This window comes from Lithobates pipiens, unplaced genomic scaffold (assembly GCF_037356315.1).
Source record: "Lithobates pipiens isolate NorthernLeopardFrog02 unplaced genomic scaffold, aLitPip1_a1.2 Scaffold_19, whole genome shotgun sequence".
NCBI classification, from domain to species: Eukaryota; Metazoa; Chordata; class Amphibia; order Anura; family Ranidae; genus Lithobates; species Lithobates pipiens.
In genome coordinates, this window is record NW_027507764.1 from 75951042 (window position 1) to 75973199 (window position 22158).

Sequence of the window (22158 nt, forward strand, 5' to 3'; positions counted from 1 at the left end):
GCTAGGCTTCACTGTGAGTACACACCCCCTGGGTCCTGTGTCCCCTGCCTCCAAAGAATCCCGAATTGACCATACCCTAGAGTATCTGGGCCTTCCCCCATGGAGGCAGACCCTCCCCAGTCTTAGCAGCTCTTACAATCTGGGGATTTGGGCCAGGTGGTCACAGTTCTCTCTTTCCTAGCTGGGTAGAATCAATAAAAATGATGATACTCCCTCGAATCTTATTGTCAGAGAATCACCAGACTTCAACGTCGGCACTTCCCAGTGCGCCTGCGGGGAAGAGCTGCACAACGATGCATGCATATGCGTCGTACGACACAATGTCGTACACGCATGTGCAAGCCTATGCACACGGCTATGGGCCTTACCTGATTGGCCTGACAGTCCTATAAAAGGCATCAATGTGCTCTGTGTCTTTGCTGGTTTGTCTCCTCAGCTCACCTGTGTTCCTGTGTTCCTGTTTCCTGTTCCTGTTGACCACTTCCTGTTGTGACCCGGCTTGTTTGAAGACCACTCTGCTTCTCTCCTGATCTGACCCCTGGCTTGTTTAAATGGACTTTCTACACTTAGCCTTGCTGGCTCACGGACTGATACCTGTGCTTGACCCTCGGCTTGCCTCTGGAATATCCTTTATCTCACGGACTGATACCTGTGCTTGACCCTCGGCCTGCTTCTGGAATATCCTTTATTTCACGGACTGATACCTGTACTTGACCCTTGGCCTGCCTCTGGAATATCCTTTGTCTCACGGACTGTACCGGTGTTTGACCCTCGGCCTTCACTCCAGGTGTTGGAACCCCTGGCAGGCGTTTACCTCTTCCAGTTTCGAGATCTTCTGCACGGGCATCTCTTCCTTCAGTAGACCTGCTGCATTCCAGTCACCTGCTGGTAACCCGTGCCTCTCTGTGCCCTGTACCCACTGTTCCATCCTCAGGGGTACTGTGCACCCAGCTGCAAGGGAAGCCGCTCTCAGAACTTCGGCTTCGGTGAGTACCTGACAGTACAAACCAGCCATGTCAGAAGCCGACAGGGCTGGCTCACCTTTAGAGGCTCTCTGCCAGCAGGTTGCAGCCCTCACCCAGGCCGTACAGCGACTCCAAGATGGCTACTTCCAGATTGAGGGTCGCCTTCAGCACTTGGCAGTCGCTCCCAGTCTACCAGATTCTTCATCCAGCAGACCTTCTGCTTCGCAAGCCCAAGGCGATGCTACACCTGCGGTAGCCATGACCCTTCCGGAACCCAGGGTCCCTACTCCTGAGCATTTTTCGGGCAGCCGGAAGAAGTTTAGGTCATTTAAAAACGCATGCCTCCTGTATTTGGCTTTGCAGCCCAGGACCTTCCATTCTGAGTCGGTAAAGGTGGGTTTCATCATTTCCCTGCTATCCGATGAGCCACAGTCCTGGGCCCATAACCTCCTAGAACAGAAGAGCCCCCTTCTTGATTCAGTAGAGACTTTTTTTGAAGCTATGTCACAACTATATGACGATCCCCAGCGCACCGCTACGGCTGAAGCCATCCTGCATTCCCTTACCCAGGGGAAGAGACCAGTAGAGGACTACATTGTGGAATTTCGGAAATGGTCTGGGGACACTAACTGGAATGAGGCTGCCCTTAAGTATCAGTTCCGTCTGGGCCTGTCTGAGACCTTAAAAGATGAACTAGCCCGAGTAGACACCCCTACATCCCTGGAAGATCTGGTCCAGTTGGCTACCAAACTTGATCGACGTCTACGGGAGCGTCGCTCCGAACGCCTCCAGTCACCTAGACCCATCTGGATGCTACCCCGGGTACCCCCGGTACCCGCACCTGTTCCAGCTCCCACCTCCTCTACTGATGGCGAACCCATGCAGCTGGGCTTGGTCCGGGCTCCACTCACCCCTGACGAGAGACTCCGTCGGCGTCAAGCCAACCTTTGTCTATATTGTGGTGAAGCGGGCCATTTCCTACGCAGCTGCCCTGTGAGACCCAGTAAGTGCCAACCTCGTGTTGCTGTGAAGTCCCAGATTGCGGTTTCCACCCGGTCTCACCTTGTCCTCCCGGTTTCATTACAGGTGGAGGAAGAGGAGGTTCGGCTGGGAGCCATCATTGACTCCGGGGCCTGCAGTTGCTTTATGGACATAACCCTAGCTCGGAGCCTGCACGTTCCCCTCTGCTCTAAAAAACAACACCTTCAGATTCATCTGGCCGATGGCTCCCTACCCTGCTCCGGTCCTGTGACCCAGGAAACAGTACCAATCTTGACATCCACAGACTCTGGTCACTGCGAATTTCTTCACTTTGACGTTATCCACTCTCCTATGTTCCCAATCATTCTGGGTTTCCCTTGGTTACAAGCCCACGACCCACAGATCAACTGGAACAAGAAAGAAGTACTCTTTTCATCTGCCTACTGTTCACAGCACTGTCACCTGCCGACCTCCCACAAGTCCACCTCCTGCCTAACCATACAGACCATACCTGATAACCTGCAACATGTCCCTTCAGCCTATCATAATTTTTTGGACATCTTTGACAAGAAGAAGGCTGATACTCTGCCACCCCATCGGCCCTATGATTGCCCGATAGACTTGCTACCCGGTTCCGAAATTCCATTTGGTCGGATCTTTCCATTATCAGAGACTGAACTAGAAGCCCTACGCTCTTACATAGATGAAAACCTGGAAAAGGGATTCATCCGACCATCCTCTTCTCCAGCTGGTGCAGGCATCTTTTTTGTCGAAAAAAAGGACGGTTCTCTCAGGCCTTGCGTGGACTACAGGGAACTTAATAAAATTACCATTAAGAACAGGTACCCGCTTCCACTCATCCCTGAACTTTTTCAACGCCTAAGAACTGCCAAGATATTTACTAAACTAGATCTTCGGGGAGCATATAACTTAGTCCGAATCCGTGGTGGGGATGAGTGGAAGACGGCTTTCAGGTCAAGATTCGGGCATTTTGAATATCTAGTGATGCCCTTCGGGCTCTGCAATGCCCCGGCCACATTCCAGCATCTGGTCAACGATATTTTCCGTGAGTATCTAGACAACTTCGTGATAGTATATCTTGACGATATTTTGATTTTTTCCAATTCCTTAGAACTGCACCGTACTCACGTCAGGAAGGTCCTCCTTGTCCTCAGAGAACATGGGCTCTACCTAAAGGGAGAAAAGTGTGAATTTGAGAGAGACACCATCCAGTTCCTTGGATTTATCATCTCCACAGGAGGAATCTCAATGGATCCAAAGAAGATCAAAGCCATTCAAGAATGGCCGGCACCTTCAGACAAAAGGTCTGTACAGCGATTCGTTGGCTTTGCCAATTTCTATCGCAGGTTCATCCAGGGCTTCTCCACGATTATTTCCCCCATCACCCAACTAACCCGCCAGCAGGTCAAATTTCGATGGTCTCCACAAGCACAGGAAGCCTTCGATGAATTAAAAAGACTCTTTATATCAGCTCCTATCCTCCTACATCCAGATCCAAGCCTTCCCTATGTGTTGGAGGTGGACGCCTCTGAATTCGCATTAGGTGCTATCCTCTCCCAAAGAAGTGGGCCGAAGGCTCTCCTTCATCCAGTTGCCTTCGCCTCTCGGAAACTCAGTCCTCCGGAGAGGAATTACGATGTCGGAGATCGAGAACTTCTTGCTATAAAGTTTGCACTGGAAGAATGGAGGTACCTGCTGGAGGGTGCGTCTCAACCCATCATGATCTTTACAGATCACAGGAACCTGGAGTACCTCAGAGCTGCTAAACGCCTCCGACCCCGACAAGCACGCTGGGCTCTCTTTTTCTCCAGGTTCAATTTCCATATCACCTTCCGTCCCGGTTCCAAAAATGGGAAAGCAGACGCACTCTCCCGAATGTTTCCAGAAGCCGAAAAACCACCCGAACCCACAACTATTCTGTCTCCACACAACTTCCTCCAAATTATCCAGCCCGATCTAGAAACTGCCATCAAACAAGCCACTAACCAACTCTCCAAAACTACAGTATCCTCCCTGGAAAGGAAACACGGTTTGCTATGGGCACACAACAAGGTATTCATTCCTCCTTCAGTAAGACCTCAGATTTTGCAAACCTTTCATGACCACAAGATGGCAGGACATTTTGGGATCCAGAAGACTGCCGATCTAATCAGTCGTTCGTACTGGTGGCCGGGTTGGAGAAGGGACTGCAAGAACTATGTGCAATCCTGTATCACTTGCCAGCGTAACAAGGGGGCAAACACCAAGGCCTGGGGACTTTTGAGGTCCTTACCTGTTCCTGAACGCCCGTGGAGAGAGATCTCTATGGATTTTATTGTTGACTTACCACCTTCTGACCAGTTCACTACAATCCTAGTAGTGGTAGATCGTCTCTCGAAGATGGCACATTTTTTACCTATGTATGGCACCCCTTCTGCTTCAGCTACAGCAAGTATCTTTATCAAGGAAGTCGTGAGGCTACATGGCGTCCCTTTCAACATCGTGTCTGATAGGGGAATCCAATTCACCTCCAAATTTTGGAAAGACCTCTGCAAAGCACTAGAAATCAAGTCCTCACTATCCTCCGCATACCACCCGCAAAGCAACGGGCAAACAGAAAGAACAAATCAGACACTAGAACAATACCTTCGTTGCTTCTGCTCCTGCTCTCAAGACAATTGGTCCTCTCTCCTGCCCTGCGTGGAATTTGCGTATAATAATTCTGTACATTCCGCCACCAACCAAACTCCATTTTGGGCGAACTATGGCTACCACCCTTCTTTCTTGCCAGATTCCGTCCCTGAAGTCTCCGCTCCTGCAGTCCAAGAACGGGTAAAGTCAATTCAGGACAATTTCCTACAGATTCAGGAGGCCATGAAGAAGGCTCAAAGAGACTATGAGGTATACTACAATAGAGGAAGAAGAAGTTGCCCAAGTTTCAAGATCGGGGATAAGGTTTGGTTATCTTCTGCCAACCTGAGATTGCCATACCCGTCACGGAAGCTCGGTCCCAAGTTCATTGGCCCCTTTGCAATCAAAAGGGTGGTAAACCCAGTAGCTTTTGAACTGGCGCTACCTAGTTCGTACAAAATTCACCCGGTGTTCCATGTATCCCTATTAAAACCAGTGATTCCAAGCTCCTTCACCGGCAGACAAGTGGCACCACCTCCACCCGTCCAAGTCGAAGGCGAGGAAGAATTCGAGGTTGAAGCCATAATGGACTGTCGAAAAAGGGGAAGACAGACCCAATACCTGGTAAAATGGAAAGGGTATCCCCCTGAAGACAGTTCTTGGGAACCCTCCAGCAACATCCACGCTCCTCGCCTGATACGGGATTTTTACCGGAGACACCCCAAGCTACCAGCCAGATTGGGCATCCGGAGGGGGGGGGCACTGTCAGAGAATCACCAGACTTCAACGTCGGCACTTCCCCGTGCGCCTGCGGGGAAGAGCTGCACAACGACGCATGCATATGCGTCGTACGACACAATGTCGTACACGCATGTGCAAGCCTATGCACACGGCTATGGGCCTTACCTGATTGGCCTGACAGTCCTATAAAAGGCATCAATGTGCTCTGTGTCTTTGCTGGTTTGTCTCCTCAGCTCACCTGTGTTCCTGTGTTCCTGTTTCCTGTTCCTGTTGACCACTTCCTGTTGTGACCCGGCTTGTTTGAAGACCACTCTGCTTCTCTCCTGATCTGACCCCTGGCTTGTTTAAACGGACTTTCTACACTTAGCCTTGCTGGCTCACGGACTGATACCTGTGCTTGACCCTCGGCTTGCCTCTGGAATATCCTTTATCTCACGGACTGATACCTGTGCTTGACCCTCGGCCTGCTTCTGGAATATCCTTTATCTCACGAACTGATACCTGTACTTGACCCTTAGCCTGCCTCTGGAATATCCTTTGTCTCACGGACTGTACCTGTGTTTGACCCTCGGCCTTCACTCCAGGTGTTGGAACCCCTGGCAGGCGTTTACCTCTACCAGTTTCGAGATCTTCTGCACGGGCATCTCTTCCTTCAGTAGACCTGCTGCATTCCAGTCACCTGCTGGTAACCCGTGCCTCTCTGTGCCCTGTACCCACTGTTCCATCCTCAGGGGTACTGTGCACCCAGCTGCAAGGGAAGCCGCTCTCAGCACTTCGGCTTCGGTGAGTACCTGACACTTATACTTTTTTAGGGCTCTTCCTATCCCCTTAGTCAAGGTTCACCTAAAACAGTTTCAAGCCAAAAATCAATACATTTATTTGGGGCTGGGGTTTGGGTCTGGGCCTTCCAAATGTATTTTGGTATTACCAAGCGGCACAACTAGCCCAGATCTCAGTAGTCTAATCTCACTGGGAATTGCCTGACTGGATACACATCAAAAGGCAGGCAGTCCCACTCTATACCCTGGACTATCTCTTATTAGGCCAAAAGAAATTGAGATCCCCAATATTATCCCCAGCACTTTCACACTCGTTTGCCCTCTGGGATAGTTTGAGAGGAAACGCGCAATTGACCTCCTCCCTGAAGCCTTTAATACACCTCTTTCGGAACCCGGCATTTCCACCAGGGTTTGAAATTAAAGCCTTCAGTTGGTGGCTCAACAAGGAGCTATATAGAATTGGGCACTTTTTCAGACCTCTGGGCCCACTTTCTAAAGCATACTGCATTAACAAATTGTATATGACACCCGCTGAACTCTTTAGCTTCACCCAGATCTCCAACTTCTTCCACAGACTATGAAAAGCACGACCTAAAGATCACCAAATCACAACCTATGAACAGTGGTGTAGTCAAGCCAATGAGCAGAGGGGGAATCACAGTGATGTACAAGGCACTGTCTTCCACTTGCTCTAAGACTTCCTATATGTTGGCCTGGGAAGAGGACCTTTCTCAACAATGGGAACTGGAGACATGGAATAGAATTTTTTTTTTAAGTCACGCAAGGGTGTTCTTAACACTAGCCTCGCAGAAGCAAGAATAAGAGTACTTACCAGGTGGTACTTGGTTTCATCTAGACTGGTTAAGCTATACCTGGCATCATTCTTTCTTTGTTTTCGGGGCAGTAACCTCAGGGGTGATATGTTACACGTATGGTGGGGATGTCCTAGAATATGGAGTTTTTGGAACAAAATCTTCTCCTTGATCCATAAGGTCACACATTTTCAGCTTTACTCTGTTCTCCTAGGCCAGTGATGGCGAACCTTGGCACCCCAGATGTTTTGGAACTATATTTCCCATGATGCTCAACTACACTATAGAGTGCATGAGCATCATGGGAAATGTAGTTCCAAAACATCTGGGGTGCCAAGGTTCACCACCACTGTCCTAGGCTTATATTCAAAGTTTGTGATGATTGATTCATGTTTATGTCAACTACTCTGAGTTACTAAAGGAAAATCTATTTTGCACTGGCTGTGCACTTGGAAGTGCAGTCGCTGTAGATCCGAGGGGAACATGCAAGGAAAATAAAAAAACAGCATTTTAGCTTGCACATGATTGGATGATAAAATCAGCAGAGCTTCCACTCACTTCAGATCTACCCCTTATATTTAGAGCGACTGCACTGCCAAGTGCACTTGCAGTGCAAAGTGGATTTGCCTTTTGTAAATAACTTCCTAAGTGCCATACAGTGTGCCTCACATCTATTGTTTCAATGGCCATGTTGGTCGACGCAGGACAAATAGTCCTATTCATGCTTTTGTACACTGTTTTCTACAATTAATAAAAACATTGAAATATAAAAGCTGCAAGACAAAAATAAAGTAAGGTCTCTGTGTGCAGCCTGAGACTTATTAGATATGGAAGCTCCAGAACAAACACCTACACAGAAAAATTGAATAAATGTATGGGTCAGGCAGTGATACGAGCAACTCTGGTATGTAATTATTTAAACTCAATAAGATATTTAGTTATATTTCTTCCTTAGTGTTGGCGGCTGGCAAACAACACTTTAGAGACCCAACACAGTTTTCTAAAGACTGAATTTGCATATTTTTAAAAAGTCTTATTAATATTTTAAGGTATAGATACAGACCAGCTTTATGTAATTAATCGTATCAGTGCATATTAATTCCCTTGTTTCCATGTATATCTTGTAATTATGGGTATGATGATTTTTGATGCTAAAAGCAAGTTAAAATTAAAGATTGTGCAGGATTGTAAAACATTCCTAGAACCAATTCCAGCTTTAAAGTATAACTAAAGGCAAAACTTCAATTTTAGTTTTGGTATTGCTGTCTGTGCCCTTTATAGGGAGATCCACCCTCTCTATTTGTCCTGTTTACCATTATCATTGAATGTAATAGAAAATTCCATATTTTGGGTTGCCCCTAGAAAAGTAATAAATGGGAAATATTCCAATGGGGACACTACTTCTGGTAACCTAGGGGACCCTAAGAGATTAATTTGCAGAGATTTCCTCTCACTTCCTGTTTGGCTATAGGACAGGAAGTGAAGGTAAAATCCCCAATGGGACAAAGTTGGCAAAAATAAACTTTACAGGAGTTTTCGCCCTCCCTTTACTCTATCCAAAATGTAAAAAAAAAATTGCCTATACTTCTACTTTAGCCTCCCTGGCGGTTTTCCCGAGTGTGGCTCTGGGTAAATTTCAGTACCATTAGCGGTAACCCCAAGCCACATTCGGGATTGCATTGCAGGATCCTGGTCCAGGTTGCTTAACTTTTCCCCAGGATCCTGCGATGTCCCCCCGCTGTGTCCGTGGGCTGTGTCCTGCGCCCGATGCCTCTGTGTACCGAGCTCCATTTCCTGCGAGCATCGCAATGCACAGGGAGTGGAGCCCGCGTGTAAATATGAAAAAAAAAGTACAAAATTCATAACACATACAGTGCACTTTAATCTTACAGAGTCCTGTATGAAATCATTTCACATCCCTTTTGTCCCTAATGCTTTGTCCAGTGCCATGCATGCACTTTTATATTATATATACTGTTCTTTCTGCCTGGAAACTTGAGATTGTCCATGGCAACCAAAAAGTGTCCCTTTATGTCAAAAGTGATTTTAGACAGCTAGAAAACAGTGATAGTAAATTAGAACACTTGCAGAATTGAGCGATAGTGAATCATGGGGAAATTAATTGTATTATTATTATTATATTATTATTATTATTTTTTTATAATTATTTATAGATATTTATTATCTTAGAATTTACGATTTCGTGTTTCAAACTTTATCATACCCGGGATATCCACTAGACTCTTGTTAGGACAGATTTAAGTGTGTTATTATTAAGAATTAAAGACCTAAAATAAAAAAAAATAAAAAAAATTCTGTGCAAAACAATGAGTCGCAAAAATCTGACATAATCCTACCACCAAGGTGGCTACAGAGGAGGTCCAGCCTCCCCACGAAAAATTAAAAGTCAGCAGCTACAAATACCACATCTGCTGACTTTTAATATATGGACACTTATCTGTCCAGGTAGCCCACGATGTCGATACCCCAGCCGGGCTTCAGATCTGCTGCACAGGCTATGAACAGCAGAGTGATGGTGTCACTGCTAATTTTAGCATTTAAAATCAGGGTATGCAAAGGCATTCATTGCACACAAAACATTTATATCATTTGTGGGTATTGAGGAATATATTAACCACTTCAATACCAGGCACTTAAACACCTTCCTGCCCAGACCAATTTTGAGCTTTCAGCGCTGTCGCACTTTGAATGACAATTGCGCGGTCATGCTACACTGTACCCAAATTAAATTTTTATCATTTTTTTCCCACAAATAGAGATTTCTTTTGGTGGTATTTGATCACCTCTACGGTTTTTATTTTTTGCGCTACAAATAAAAAAATACCGAAAATTTTGAAAAAAAAAAAAGTTTTTTGTTTCAGTTTCAAAACTTTGTAAATAAGTACGTTTTCTCCTTCACTGATGGGCACTGATGGGGCTACACTGATGGGCACTGATAAGGCGGCACTGATGGGCACAATTGATGTGGCACCAATGAAGTTGCACTGATGAGGTGGCATTGATGGACACTGATAGGCGGCACTGACAGGCGGCACTGACAGGCGGCACTGACAGGCGGCACTGACGGGCAACACGGATGGACACTGATAGGTGGCACAAATTGGCACTGATAGCTGGCACGGATTGGCATGGATGGGCGGCACAGATGGGCATGGATAGGCGGCACAGATGGGCATGGATAGGCGGCACAGATGGGCATGGGTGGGCACTGATAGGCGGCACAGGTGGGCACTGATAGGCGGCACAGGTGGGCACTGATAGGCAGCATTGGTGTTATACTGTACTAATGGATGCCAATCAGTGCCAAACAATAATGCATGCCAATCAGTGATGCCCATTGTGGGCACTGATTGGCATCCATTATGGGCACTGATTGGCATCCATTGTGCTGACTGGCATCCCTGGTGGTCTAGGGAGGATTATCTTTTGCTTAGCATCCCTGGTGGTCTGGTGGCGTCCCTGGTGGTCCAGTGTGGGCATCCTCGGGGGGGCTGTGCTGATAATCGATCAGCACAGACCCCCCCTGTCAGAGGAGCAGCCGATCGGCTCTCCTCTACTCGCGTCTGACAGCCGTGATTGGACATATGACGTCCGATCAGGATTATGAAACCACTTTGCCACCGTCAATTTGTAATAGGGCGGGCGGCAAGTGGTTAAAATAAAAATGCCTGTGCCTAGAGATCAGCTTTAATATAGGCATACAGTGATTTAAATAATAGGGGTGGAAAGGGTGGGGGTGTTTAAAAGGCTGGATTTGGGCTTTAAAGAGACTTTATAATGATTTACTAAAGGCAAACAGACTGTGCAATTTGCATGTGAAGTGGCTCCAGAGGTTAGAAAATGAGGTGCATCTTTACTTGGCAAAGAATACCCAATCACATGCAAGATAAATATAAAAAACTTCATTTTTGCTTCACATGATTGGATGATGGAAGTCAACAGAACTTCTCATTTACTAAGCTCTGGAGCAACTGCACTTGCAGAGTGCACAGTCTATTTGCCTTTAGTAATTCAACAATTTTGTCTGGGAAAAAATGCTACAAGTTAAAGTTCAGCCACCTAGAAGTGCCTGACTGTATCTCCTGATGCTTTAAAAAGCCCAAAGGTGTGGTCAGTACTGGAATAGTTTCATCCAGTGGCCAGGGCAAGGATGCAGAGTTGAAGCCCCTTTCCCTCTTCTAATGCATGCTGTAGAATGGATGTACAGCCCTGTGTCCATTCTCTGCCTCCTTGTTCTGGCTGTTCATGGTTGGCATGGAATGTGCACATGTGTGCCCAATCACTTGCTTTCTGCAAACTGGAAGGTAGTTGCTCATGCCTGGTGTGTTTTTCCTTTCAGCTGTGGGTGGATGGAGTGGAGAGTGGCCAGGTGAGAGCACAGTGTGACAGCAGTAGCAGACATAAAGCTGTAGCCTGCTGGTTGCCAGCCACTTGTAGGCAGGTGCAGTCTATTTTCTCCCCTGCAGGTGGCGCTCATCCGTAGGGGCAATGCGGGTAGAGGAGGAAGTCAAGCATAGCCTTGGTCCTCTATGATCTTCTCATTTACAGAGAGGCAGATTGTGATTGGATGCTGGCATCCCATGTGACTTTGGTGGCCATCTTGGGTCAGACAGAGTCTATTTTGAATACAATTTAAAATCAGCGCTCAGTGGAACTCAACATAAATACAATCAATTAATTAAAAAAATCACATTTAATCAAAAGAGAAGCACAGAGGTCCAGCACAACACTGAGGGATGTACTTATTGCACAGTCAAGTAAAAATCCAAAAGTAGGAATAAAGCAAAAGTAATAGTACGCTGTGCCGCCTTCCTTCAGAAAACAAGGGGTTAACTCTCGGCTATAGATCTATTAACAGGTAGCAAAAGCATAGAGGACTCATAGTTCCATGTTGCAGTAACTTGGCAATTCACTTATCGCAGGCTGCTGTCCACTTAAAAAAAAATTGGTTGCTACCACAAAGGGGTACTGCAGGCACTGGCCTACAAAGGGCTATTAAGAAAGGACACTAGGACTTATTCAGAGTGAGGCCTTGTCATGCTGATGGTGTGAAAGGAGACTAAAGTTGGACAGTGAAGTAGTGTGCTCCTAAGTAGGGTGTTGGAGGAAGTGAGCTGAGGAAAGAACTGTCAAATTTAAAGTCAACCATCTTGTATTGCCGAGAAGTGTGACCAAGTTACTTTTATTCTGCCAAGCAATATTCATCTTACATAGTTACATATCTTATGGGCATCCCATGTCCCTTTTCCCCAACCAAGTTCAATCCCTTAATAAAAACGACAAAAACAAGCAAGAGACTATTCATTGACAGAGAAGTGCGTCTAATGGATGTCTGGGAGCAGGGTGAAAAGTGTGGATGCTGTAACACGTAGCAACCCCACAGAGCCAGCGCTACACACATGTATGTTTAAAAACTGCAATACTAGATTTCTTTTAAATTAATATAATCAGGAGATGATGTTTTTCGAAATGTTTATTGCCAGAGTACATGTATGAGACAGACCTCCAGTAGAACCTTTTCAACCCCAATGGATAAACATATGCAGGAGTGTTATTTCCTTGAATGCTGTAGATTATTTTTTAACTAAAGGGAATTTTTCTGTTATTTTGGGCAGAATAATTTATTCAACAATCAACTGAGCTTCCACACATTGCCTCTGACCTTCCATTGCTCATTAAATTGTTTATTGTCACTCAGTAAAATGACAGTTGTGAGGAATGAGGATGACTGTGTTAACTGAAAAATAGCAATTATTTTCTGTTATTCATTTGTGGTTTTCAGAATTTTTACGTTGATGTGTTTTTTCGAAGTAGAATGGTCCCATAACTGCACATTTTTGGAATTGTGATGTATTATATAAAAATATATATATATATATTTTGTTTAGCAACCTTTAAAAGCCATATCCCATTTATATATTACACCTCAAATACAGGTATTCTGTGCTCCTCCCCTCCCAGGGCTGGGAACTGAGTCTGTACTGAAAATGAAGTTCAGTAATGCACAACAAGCACAGTGGAAAGTCAACATGAATGGAAGTGACTTTTTCATTATTAATCAGCTGATTCACTTGCAATGTTCTAATGAGGAAAGTTGCAGTGTCAGCATCTCTTCAGAAGTGATTAACTCTTTGGGAGTATCCCGTCAAAAATAAAATTTGTCCTTTGCATTTTTCTTTTGGACTTGCACAATGTAAAGCTATGCCTCTGTGCAGAAGTTTCCTGTAATACAGGCCAGTTACTGCAATTGCTCCTTGTGCAGGGTGACTGGTCTTGTATTTGTCCCCTTCTGTAGTTTTTTGCAGGCAGTGTGTTGTGGGTGGGGCCTGCTGAGCCATTCCCACAGCTCAGCTACCTGCACAGGCCATGTGCAGCACAGTGATGAAGTCGCTGCCACTTTTACAAGGTAATATTTGGGTTTACAAATGTAATTGGTGCACATAAAGTAGATGAGCACGTGCTATGTGTTTTTTCTAAAATGAAAGTTGCCTAAACTGCAGTTTGGTTTGGGTGTAATTATCTAAATTGGGCCTCAGCATCAGTCTGACTGGACTGTGAGATGTTCAGCCTGGCCAAAGGGGGGTACTGTCTCTTCTGGCAGGCATCAAACTGTGGTCTGGTCAGGCACTTAAGTTACTCTCTCTCGGAGCCAGCCCATTGGGAGGGACGCTCTCGCTGTGCTTCTGGGAGAGGGTACATAAGATGCGGATGTCACGTGGTTCGGGGTTCTGGTCCAGTATGATGTGCTGCTTACATGGCCCTGGTCCTCCTGAAGGACTAAAGGAGGATTCTGAGGTGGTTGGGTGCCGTCTCCGGTTCAGGAAAGACCCAGTGTACTTCCAGCATTCCAGGGGAGGACACTTTAGAAGAACACCACGTATGAATTGGTTTTCTTAACAAGAGCCTGGAAGGGCTGAAGTAACCGAGAGAATCCGGTCTTGTGGATATCGCCAAGCTGGCTGGAAGATCCAGGTATCCTACAAGTGTTTCAAGTTTAGTTTAGTTTCCCTACGTGTTCTGCAACAACGTCTGTGGCAAAGACTTTGTTTCTGAATAAGCACCAAGTTGGCTGCTAGGCCTTGTGAGAGAGGGACTGTCCAACTTGAGTGATCATCCAGCTGGATGCAGTCAAAGTAAGCGAGTTCTTTAACGTTTTTGGACTTTGACACTAAGAGTACCTGAACTTGCTTTTCCAACCCTCTGATCCCAAGTTGAAAGACTGTTCAATTGTCTGAGTTTTGCAAATAAAATCCATTCAAGTGGATCTATTGTCAGTCTCAAGTTACTGGGCCATCTACCACGAGACATCCCCTAGACGTGCAGCAAGGAGAACGGAGGGTAACGGTAAGCCCAAAAATAGCCAGCAGCTCCTTCGGGGGTTAATGCTACATGTAATATCTTTAAATGATAGTTTTTGTGTCCGGAGATCAGCTTTAATTGTGCCTAAGCAGTACAATGGCCAGAATTTCCCCAGAAAAATATTAGTGGGCTTCCTGGTATGTGGTGATACCTAGACACCCCTGTGTTTACAGGATCATGGATGAATATCAGTAGATCTAAGACACTGCTATCCCCTACTACTGCTCTCGGTAGAACAGAAGAACGTCCGGCAGGAAATTTTGCACACGTAGGAGGAGAAGTGCCATAGTGATGCCACTGGTGAAAGTCTTTAAAAAAATCTCCAGTCACTGGCAGTGGTGATAATTATAGGTGAAAAAAATATATGGAAAGAAATATATGGGGAGTAAGTATCCAACTTCAGATTAACAGCAACCCTTCCTATTCCTCATTTAGACCTGTTATAAGCATGGCTCCCCAACTGCAAAGTCAGTAAGTTTTCTATTCCAGACCTACCTAGTAGCTCCATTTAATGTGACAATTTGTGATCAGAAGGTGGAAGTGGAGATAGAAAACTTCTACATGAGTGCTGTGCTGGACAGAAGCCTGGCCTTTTCCAGACAATGGGTGTTGGAACACTGGGATGTAGGGTGGGTCTATATAAAAACCATAGAACAGTGGTTCTCAACTTCTGTCCTCAGGACCCACTAGCATGCCAGATTTTAAGTATTACCTTGGGGAGATGCAGACTAGAATACTGCAATCACTGAGCAGCAAATGACACCACCTCTGATGTATCTCAGTTATCTGGCAAACCTGGCCTGTTAGTGGGTCCTGAGGACAGGAGTTGAGAACCACTGCCCTAGAACAAAAATGTAATATATTGCAGCATACCAGTCATTAGATGTGGTGGCTCCATTGGTTTTTACTTTTGAGGCTAAGAACATGTTCAACACAAACAGAAAATACCTAAATAGAACAAATATTTTGTACTACAGTGCCCTGAAAAAGTATTCATACCCCTTAAAATTTTCCACATTTTGTCATGTTACAACCAAAAACATAAAAGTATTTTATTGGGATTTTATGTGATACATTAGACCTAAATTTAATTGAGAAGAGCAAGACTTAAAAATTGCTGTTCATAGACGGTCTCCATCCAATCAGACAGAGCTTGAGCTATTTTGCACAGAAGAATGGGTAAAAATGTCACTCTCTAGATGTGCAAAGCTGGTAGAGAAATCCCCAAAAAGACTTGCAGCTGTAATTGCAGTGAGAGGTGGTTCTACAAAGTATTGATTCGGGGGGGCTGAATACAAATGCACACCACACTTTTCAGATATTTATTTGTAAAAAATTTTGAAAACCATTTATCATTTTCCTTCCACTTCACAATTATGTGCCACTGTGTGTTGGTCTATCAGATAAAATTCCAATAAAATACATTTACATTTTTGGTTGTAACATGACAAAATGTGGAAAATGTCAAGGGGTATGAATACTTTTTCAAGGCATCGTATATTAGAACATTAAAATTGTGTGAAAAACAACAAGTAAAAGTATATGAAAACACCCCCAAAATATAAGGACAAAGCAATTAAGCACTAATCTGTGTGAACCAAATACAGAGTATACAATCAATGAACAAACCTGTTATACATTGTTTAAAAAAAAAAAACTCTACAACAATGTGGAAAAAATATGACGTCGCCGCCGAGCTGCGGGCGTGTACAGAAAGACTCCGCCCCGATGCAGAGATCGGTCCGCAATCCTGCGCATTCGCGAGTGACGCAATATGCGTCATCATCGTGCCGCAGCCATATTGAAAGCGGCCAAATGCCCTTAGCATGTTACCAATCTGAGCATGCGCGAGTGACGCAAAAAGCGTCAGCCTCGCGACGCGGCCATATTGGGAAAGGCGAGCTTCCAAATACCGGTAGTATATTGACAATGGGAGCAAAGGTGAAAAGAGGGAAGGGTGAATCTCATCCATCCCAAATCATCTTCATTAGATCTACAAAAGGGGGCCAGATGGAAAAAGCAGCTAATGGGGGAACAGTGCAAAGTCTAACAGGACAGAATCGTGCACCTAGGATAAGAGCATCTGATTGATTAAAGAGGCCCGTTACTTATGGTGCCCCGGGCGCCCGTGCAAATCACTTAAAGGGGACATGTATATCCCAAAAGATGTGACAATCCACTAATTGTATTGTAATTGTATTTTAATATTCATAAATTGTTTCAATACAAATACGAAACCATAACGTTTTAGAAAAAATAAATAAATTACTATCATTAAATCACATTTTAGATTTGAACCAGACTCATCAGAGAACAGACACATGGTGATATACACATAGATCCAACCCACCATAAACATATCTACTATTAATCAATTATATTAAATAAGAAAGAAAAAAAAAAGAAAAAAAAATCCTATAAAAATGGCTTAAAACTAAAAGTGTCATTTAGGCCTGGAGAGCAGGTGGCCTTTAAATTAAAGATCCAACATGCTTCATGTTGAAGCAAAATATTACTGTAGTCGCCTCCACGGTCTCCCGGAGGTACATGTTCCAATGCAAAAAAATGCATCAGAGAGTCATCGAAATTATGATAGAGGCCAAAATGGCGGCTAATGGGAGTCTCCATTTTCTTTCCACGCACCAGAGACACATGGTCTCTGATGCGATGGAAAAATGGGCGTTTTGTTTTACCTATATAGTAGGCATTGCACTGACAGATCATAATGTACACAATGCCGATTGGCAAGTATCCGAAAATCTAGGTTTTAAGAGATGCCCATTTGGTAACCTAATGGATTCTGAAGCATAAATGTACCTGCAAAAACTGCATTTATGACATGGTGCAGATCCCTTAAGTTTTTTAGAAACCGACGGCTGGGGGGCAAAATGGCTATGAACCAGAGTGTCCCACAGCGATCGTGATCTCCTGAAGGTGATCTCAGGGTAGTCAGATATATGTTTATATATCGCCGGATCACCCTTCAGGAAATACCAGAATTTTTGAAGGATATCTCGCATTTGAGAGTGTTGGCCATTAAAACGTGTGATCAATCTAACCCCGGGACAGAGTCTGGGAGCCTTCTGACCATGAATCAGATTGGTTCGATTTTGTTTTTTAGCTTGAGAATAAGATCGTTTAATGCACCTATTGCGATATCCTCGCTGTTGTAAACGTAACTGGAGCTTTTTGGCTTCAAGTTCAAAGTTGGCATTGTTACTACAATTTCGTCTCAGATGAAGATACTGTCCATAGGGAATGCTCGCTACTAAGGGAGCAGGGTGAGAGCTAGATGCATGCAGCAAACTATTTGCTGCAGACGGTTTTCGATATAAAGTTGATTGAATCTCCCCATTGGGGTTCACAAAAATTTGTATGTCGAGGAAAGTCAGTCTGGTACGGCTTCTCTCCATGGTAAATTTGAGATTAAAACGGTTGACTCCCAAAAGATCAACAAAAGTCAAAAGATCAGCCTCGGTTCCTGTCCAAATAAAGAAAATGTCGTCTATATATCTTCTCCATGTAGGGATTGATTCGAGAAAAATCTGCAAATCATCCTGGCAGAAGATGTACCGCTCCCACACCCCAGGTACAGGTTGGCATAGGAGGGGGTGGGAGACTCCCATTAGCTGCCATTTTGGCCTCTATCATAATTTAGATGACTCTCTGATGCATTTTTTTGCATTGGAACATGTACCCCCGGGAAACCGTGGAGGCGACTACAATCGTATTTTGCTTCAACGTGAAGCACGTTGGATCTTTAATTTAAAGGCCACCTTCTCTCCAGGCCTAAATGACACTTTTAGTTTCAAGCCATTTTTATGGGTTTGTTTATTTTTTTTTTCTTTTCTTTCTTATTTAATATAATTGATTAATAGTAGATATGTTTATGGTGGGTTGGATCTATTTGTATATCACCATGTGTTTGTTCTCTGATGAGTCTGGTTCAAATCTAAAATGTGATTTAATACTAGTAATTTATTTATTTTTTCTAAAACTTTATGGTTTCGTATTTGTATCAAAACAATTTATGAATATTAAAATACAATTACAATACAATTAGTGGATTGTCTCATCATTTGGGATATACATGTCCCCTTTAAGTGATTTGCACGGGCGCCCAGGGCACCATAAGTTGCAGGCCTCTTTAATCAATTAGATGCTCTAATCCTAGGTACTCTCCTCTACAAGCTGTAGCGGCCGGCAGCGTTTTTAATTCACTGGCGATTTCAATACTTTTTTATATGTGAGTAAATTTCTTTTTCAATAAACACATTGTGGAAACTTTTTACACTATGGATATTCCTCTTTTCATTGAACACTTGAGTGAGGTATTCCCAGCTGATGAAAAACGAACCTACCAGGGAGACACCAGGCAGCGACACAGGGGCTTACACTGTGAAGGCAAATCCACCCCTGCAAGGGCAGGGTATCTGGTGAGGGCAAAATCATTATCTTGCACTGGAAACACGCACAGGGAGCTCTTTAGAAGCGGTTATAGATTTTCTGCACAAGTCACCTTCAATATTCTTTGGGACTTTTATTTTATTCATAAACTTTTTTTATACACCATTAATACTAATTGCATGTATACTAGTTGTTCAACAAACAGTTTCACATTTATATATATTGCATGCACTTATGCACATATATTGGTTGTTTAAATTTGTATGCACGTAAATTGGTTGTGTAATTTTTTAATTTGTATGCACGTATATTGATTGAAAGCATATCGTTTTTTTTTGTTTTTTTGGACACAATAGTCACCACCACTACATTTAGAAATATCGTATTAGATTTAACCCCAATTCCAGGGGATCCAACACTCTGAGATATTTTACTTCAATCACCATTCAACTGGTTCCCTTCTAAATTTAGTAGGAAGGGTGTATATTACGGTAGAAGGAGCACAATATTTATTCACAGTTTTAAACAAAAGTTTTTTATACTTTACATTTTAAAGGTATAGCGCCAAGTCTACTTTCCCTTTTTTTTACACAAGCTTAATCCACTCTATTTGAGAGGAGAGATAAGGTAGAGCCAGCTCTTACCTATTGCATTTTGGCCCAATCCATAGCGCAATCTCACCTCTTTTTTTACAAAGGCTAAGTTCACCCTTTACTGAAAATAGTCTATGCAGTCTAGAGAGCCTAGTAGATATTAAAAAACTGAGCAGCATTGTAAAATGTTCTTTAATTTTATTGTCATACCTGTACACTATTTGCCCCCCTTACCCCTTCCATCCCCACACTCTGTCTGCTAGGATGTGAAAACTGTTGAACACTCACTTCCAACATTACAGGAAAAAAAAACAACGCTTTTTGCTTCCTTGCAACAAGGCAGGACATGGGAATTACTAGCCTTCATCTAGGCTTCTAGGGGACATACACTTATGACATTAAAATTAATGAACAAATGATACACAGTTTTTTAATATCTACTGAGGCTCCTTTGACTGCATAGGCTATTTTCTGGAAAAGGTTAATTTAGCCTTTAAAAGAGTCGTTTAAAAAAAAAAAAAAATTAGAAGGCTGCAGCCCCGACCCGAGCTGCAGCTGCCCCTGCTACCTCTAAGAATGATAACTGAGCTGTCAAAGATTGTTGATCGCTCAATTCCAGGTCTTCAGCCTGCAGGGAGTTGGTGACTGTCGGTAACCGCTTCTCTGTCTTCCCCTCCAGCACTCACTGGAGTGATGAGAAGTGCAGGGGGTAGGAGGGGCTGGCTCAGTCTCCCAGCGGCTCGCTAAGAGGCTGTGCCAGCTGGCGGTCCAGGCATCTGTGTGGATCCCTACTGTAAAGTGGCCCTGGTATGACTATACTTCGTGGTTAAGCATATCGGGCACCATAGGGCAAAAGAAACGTATAGAATAGTGAATTGAGCCTACAATCTAAGATGTTTGATAACAGCTTCTCATTTTCAGTTACGTGTGCATATGCGTTGATTGATTCTTGTGTTTTGTTTATAAGGAAGTGGAAAGTTGTTCCTTTATGCCAACACATCTAATCAGCACGCTGGAGACAGGGCAAGAATTTTTACTAGCAACTTTTTCCCTGCTGCTCGTGACATGTGCAGAGTGCGCTTTTGGTATTATATGTATGGACCTCCACAGTCGGGAATTCTAAAGGTTAGTATTATAGAGCACAAGCTTGATTTTCCTAAATGATCACTTGCATAGTCCAAAGACTTAAAGCCAAACCTAATGAAAAACAGATTTTGAGTCTACATACACTTTAACACTTTCGCTGCCAATGTATATCATGTGTCTGTGGCGGTGAAAAGGGTTTTACACACACTGCTAGCTGCTACCGCATGGCAGATGCCACTAAATGGTTGGAAGGGAGACCAGCAAACATCAGTTCACTCATCTTCTCTAGCTGTAAAGAACCTGGAAGCAATGCGTATATCTCGACTTCCAGTTTCTGTTGTCATTCTCCCTGGCTACTATGGGCAGTGAAGAAGCTAATGGAGCGTGATCTGTGTTCCGTTGGGACAATGGAAGGCAGGTTGGACATTAGGGGTCCAAAAGTACCTGTCAAAAAGGAATTACATCACATATGGGACTTTTTGTTCCCTATGTGATATAGTTATAGTGAAAAAAAAAAAGTGACAAAAAATAAAGTAAAGTAATTCTGCCATGTATTAAGGTGCCCCCCAAACAACAATTTTAGCCTGCACTGCCCCCACATCTATGAACACACAAATTTAAACACACCCATCAGGGGCACCTATATACAAAAACATTGCTTACGCTCTACATGGTATGTAATACTATGCAATAGCAATAATTCTAGGGACATTATTCACAGTTAACTTTAAACTGATGACCAAGGGGCTTTTAAAGCATTGCCTGTGAAAAATAAGGGGATAACCGATGCTCATCAGCATTTTGTGGAATTTTAAAGCTTGACATGATGGACATCTATTTACTCGGTGCAACCTCATCTTTTGGGTCATATATTGTGTTTGTGTGCCCCGAAATAAACCTAAGTGTATTTTTTTTAGTAAACTAAGCAAATATATTGTGACATAAACTACGACCTTTTTTTTTCCTCCAGGATCTCTGCTTTTAGAAAATATATAATAGTTGGAGGTTTTAACTAACCTTCAGGCCTAAAATGATTTTTTTAAACGTCTGAAAAAAAAAGTGCAAAAATGGCTCTGGCATCAAAGGGGTTAAACAGAATGAAGTTCTTAGGGGAGAGTGAGGAGCCATGAAGAAAAACATCCCTCTTGTGCTTTCTACTTCTACATCTCTGTGGGAAATTAGGGGCTGTCAGTATTAGTGATGAATAAGTAATAATACATTTCTGCTGGTGGTTGATAATGAAGTTAAGAGGCCAATGTCAGAACTATACTTCATTATTAGGTTTTACTCCATTAAAGAATTATTAAAGAATTATAGTGCTTCCTTAACCACTTAAGCCCCGGACCATTTTGCAGCTAAAGGACCAAGCCCCTTTTTGCGATTCGGCACTGTGTCGCTTTAACTGACAATTGCGCAGTCATGCGACATGGCTCCCAAACAAAATTGGCGTTCTTTTTTTCCCACAAATAGAGCTTTCTTTTGGTGGTATTTGATCATCCCTGCGGTTTTTATTTTTTGCGCTATAAACAAAAATAGAGCAACAATTTTAAAAAAAATGCAATATTTTTTACTTTTTTCTATAATAAATACCCCCCAAAAATATATATAAAAAAGTTTTTTTTTCCTCAGTTTAGGCCGATACGTATTCTTCTACATATTTTTGGTAAAAAAAACGCAATAAGCGTTTATTGATTGGTTTGCGCAAAGGTTATAACGTCTACAAAATAGGGGATAGTTTTATGGCATTTTTATTAATAATTTTTTTTTACTAGTAATGGCGGCG

At 43.5% G+C, this 22158-nt stretch overlaps 1 protein-coding gene across 3 annotated transcripts in view; it reads left to right on the top strand.

The window, feature by feature from the left end:
* Positions 1–22158, top strand: part of MALRD1 (MAM and LDL receptor class A domain containing 1) — a 696170-nt gene that overhangs the window by 495977 nt on the left and 178035 nt on the right. For all 3 annotated transcript variants that reach the window (XM_077490931.1, XM_077490932.1, XM_077490933.1), the window contains one exon: positions 20257–20414. In XM_077490931.1, coding sequence (XP_077347057.1) covers positions 20257–20414 — 158 coding nt within the window. The remainder of the gene's footprint in view (positions 1–20256; positions 20415–22158) is intronic.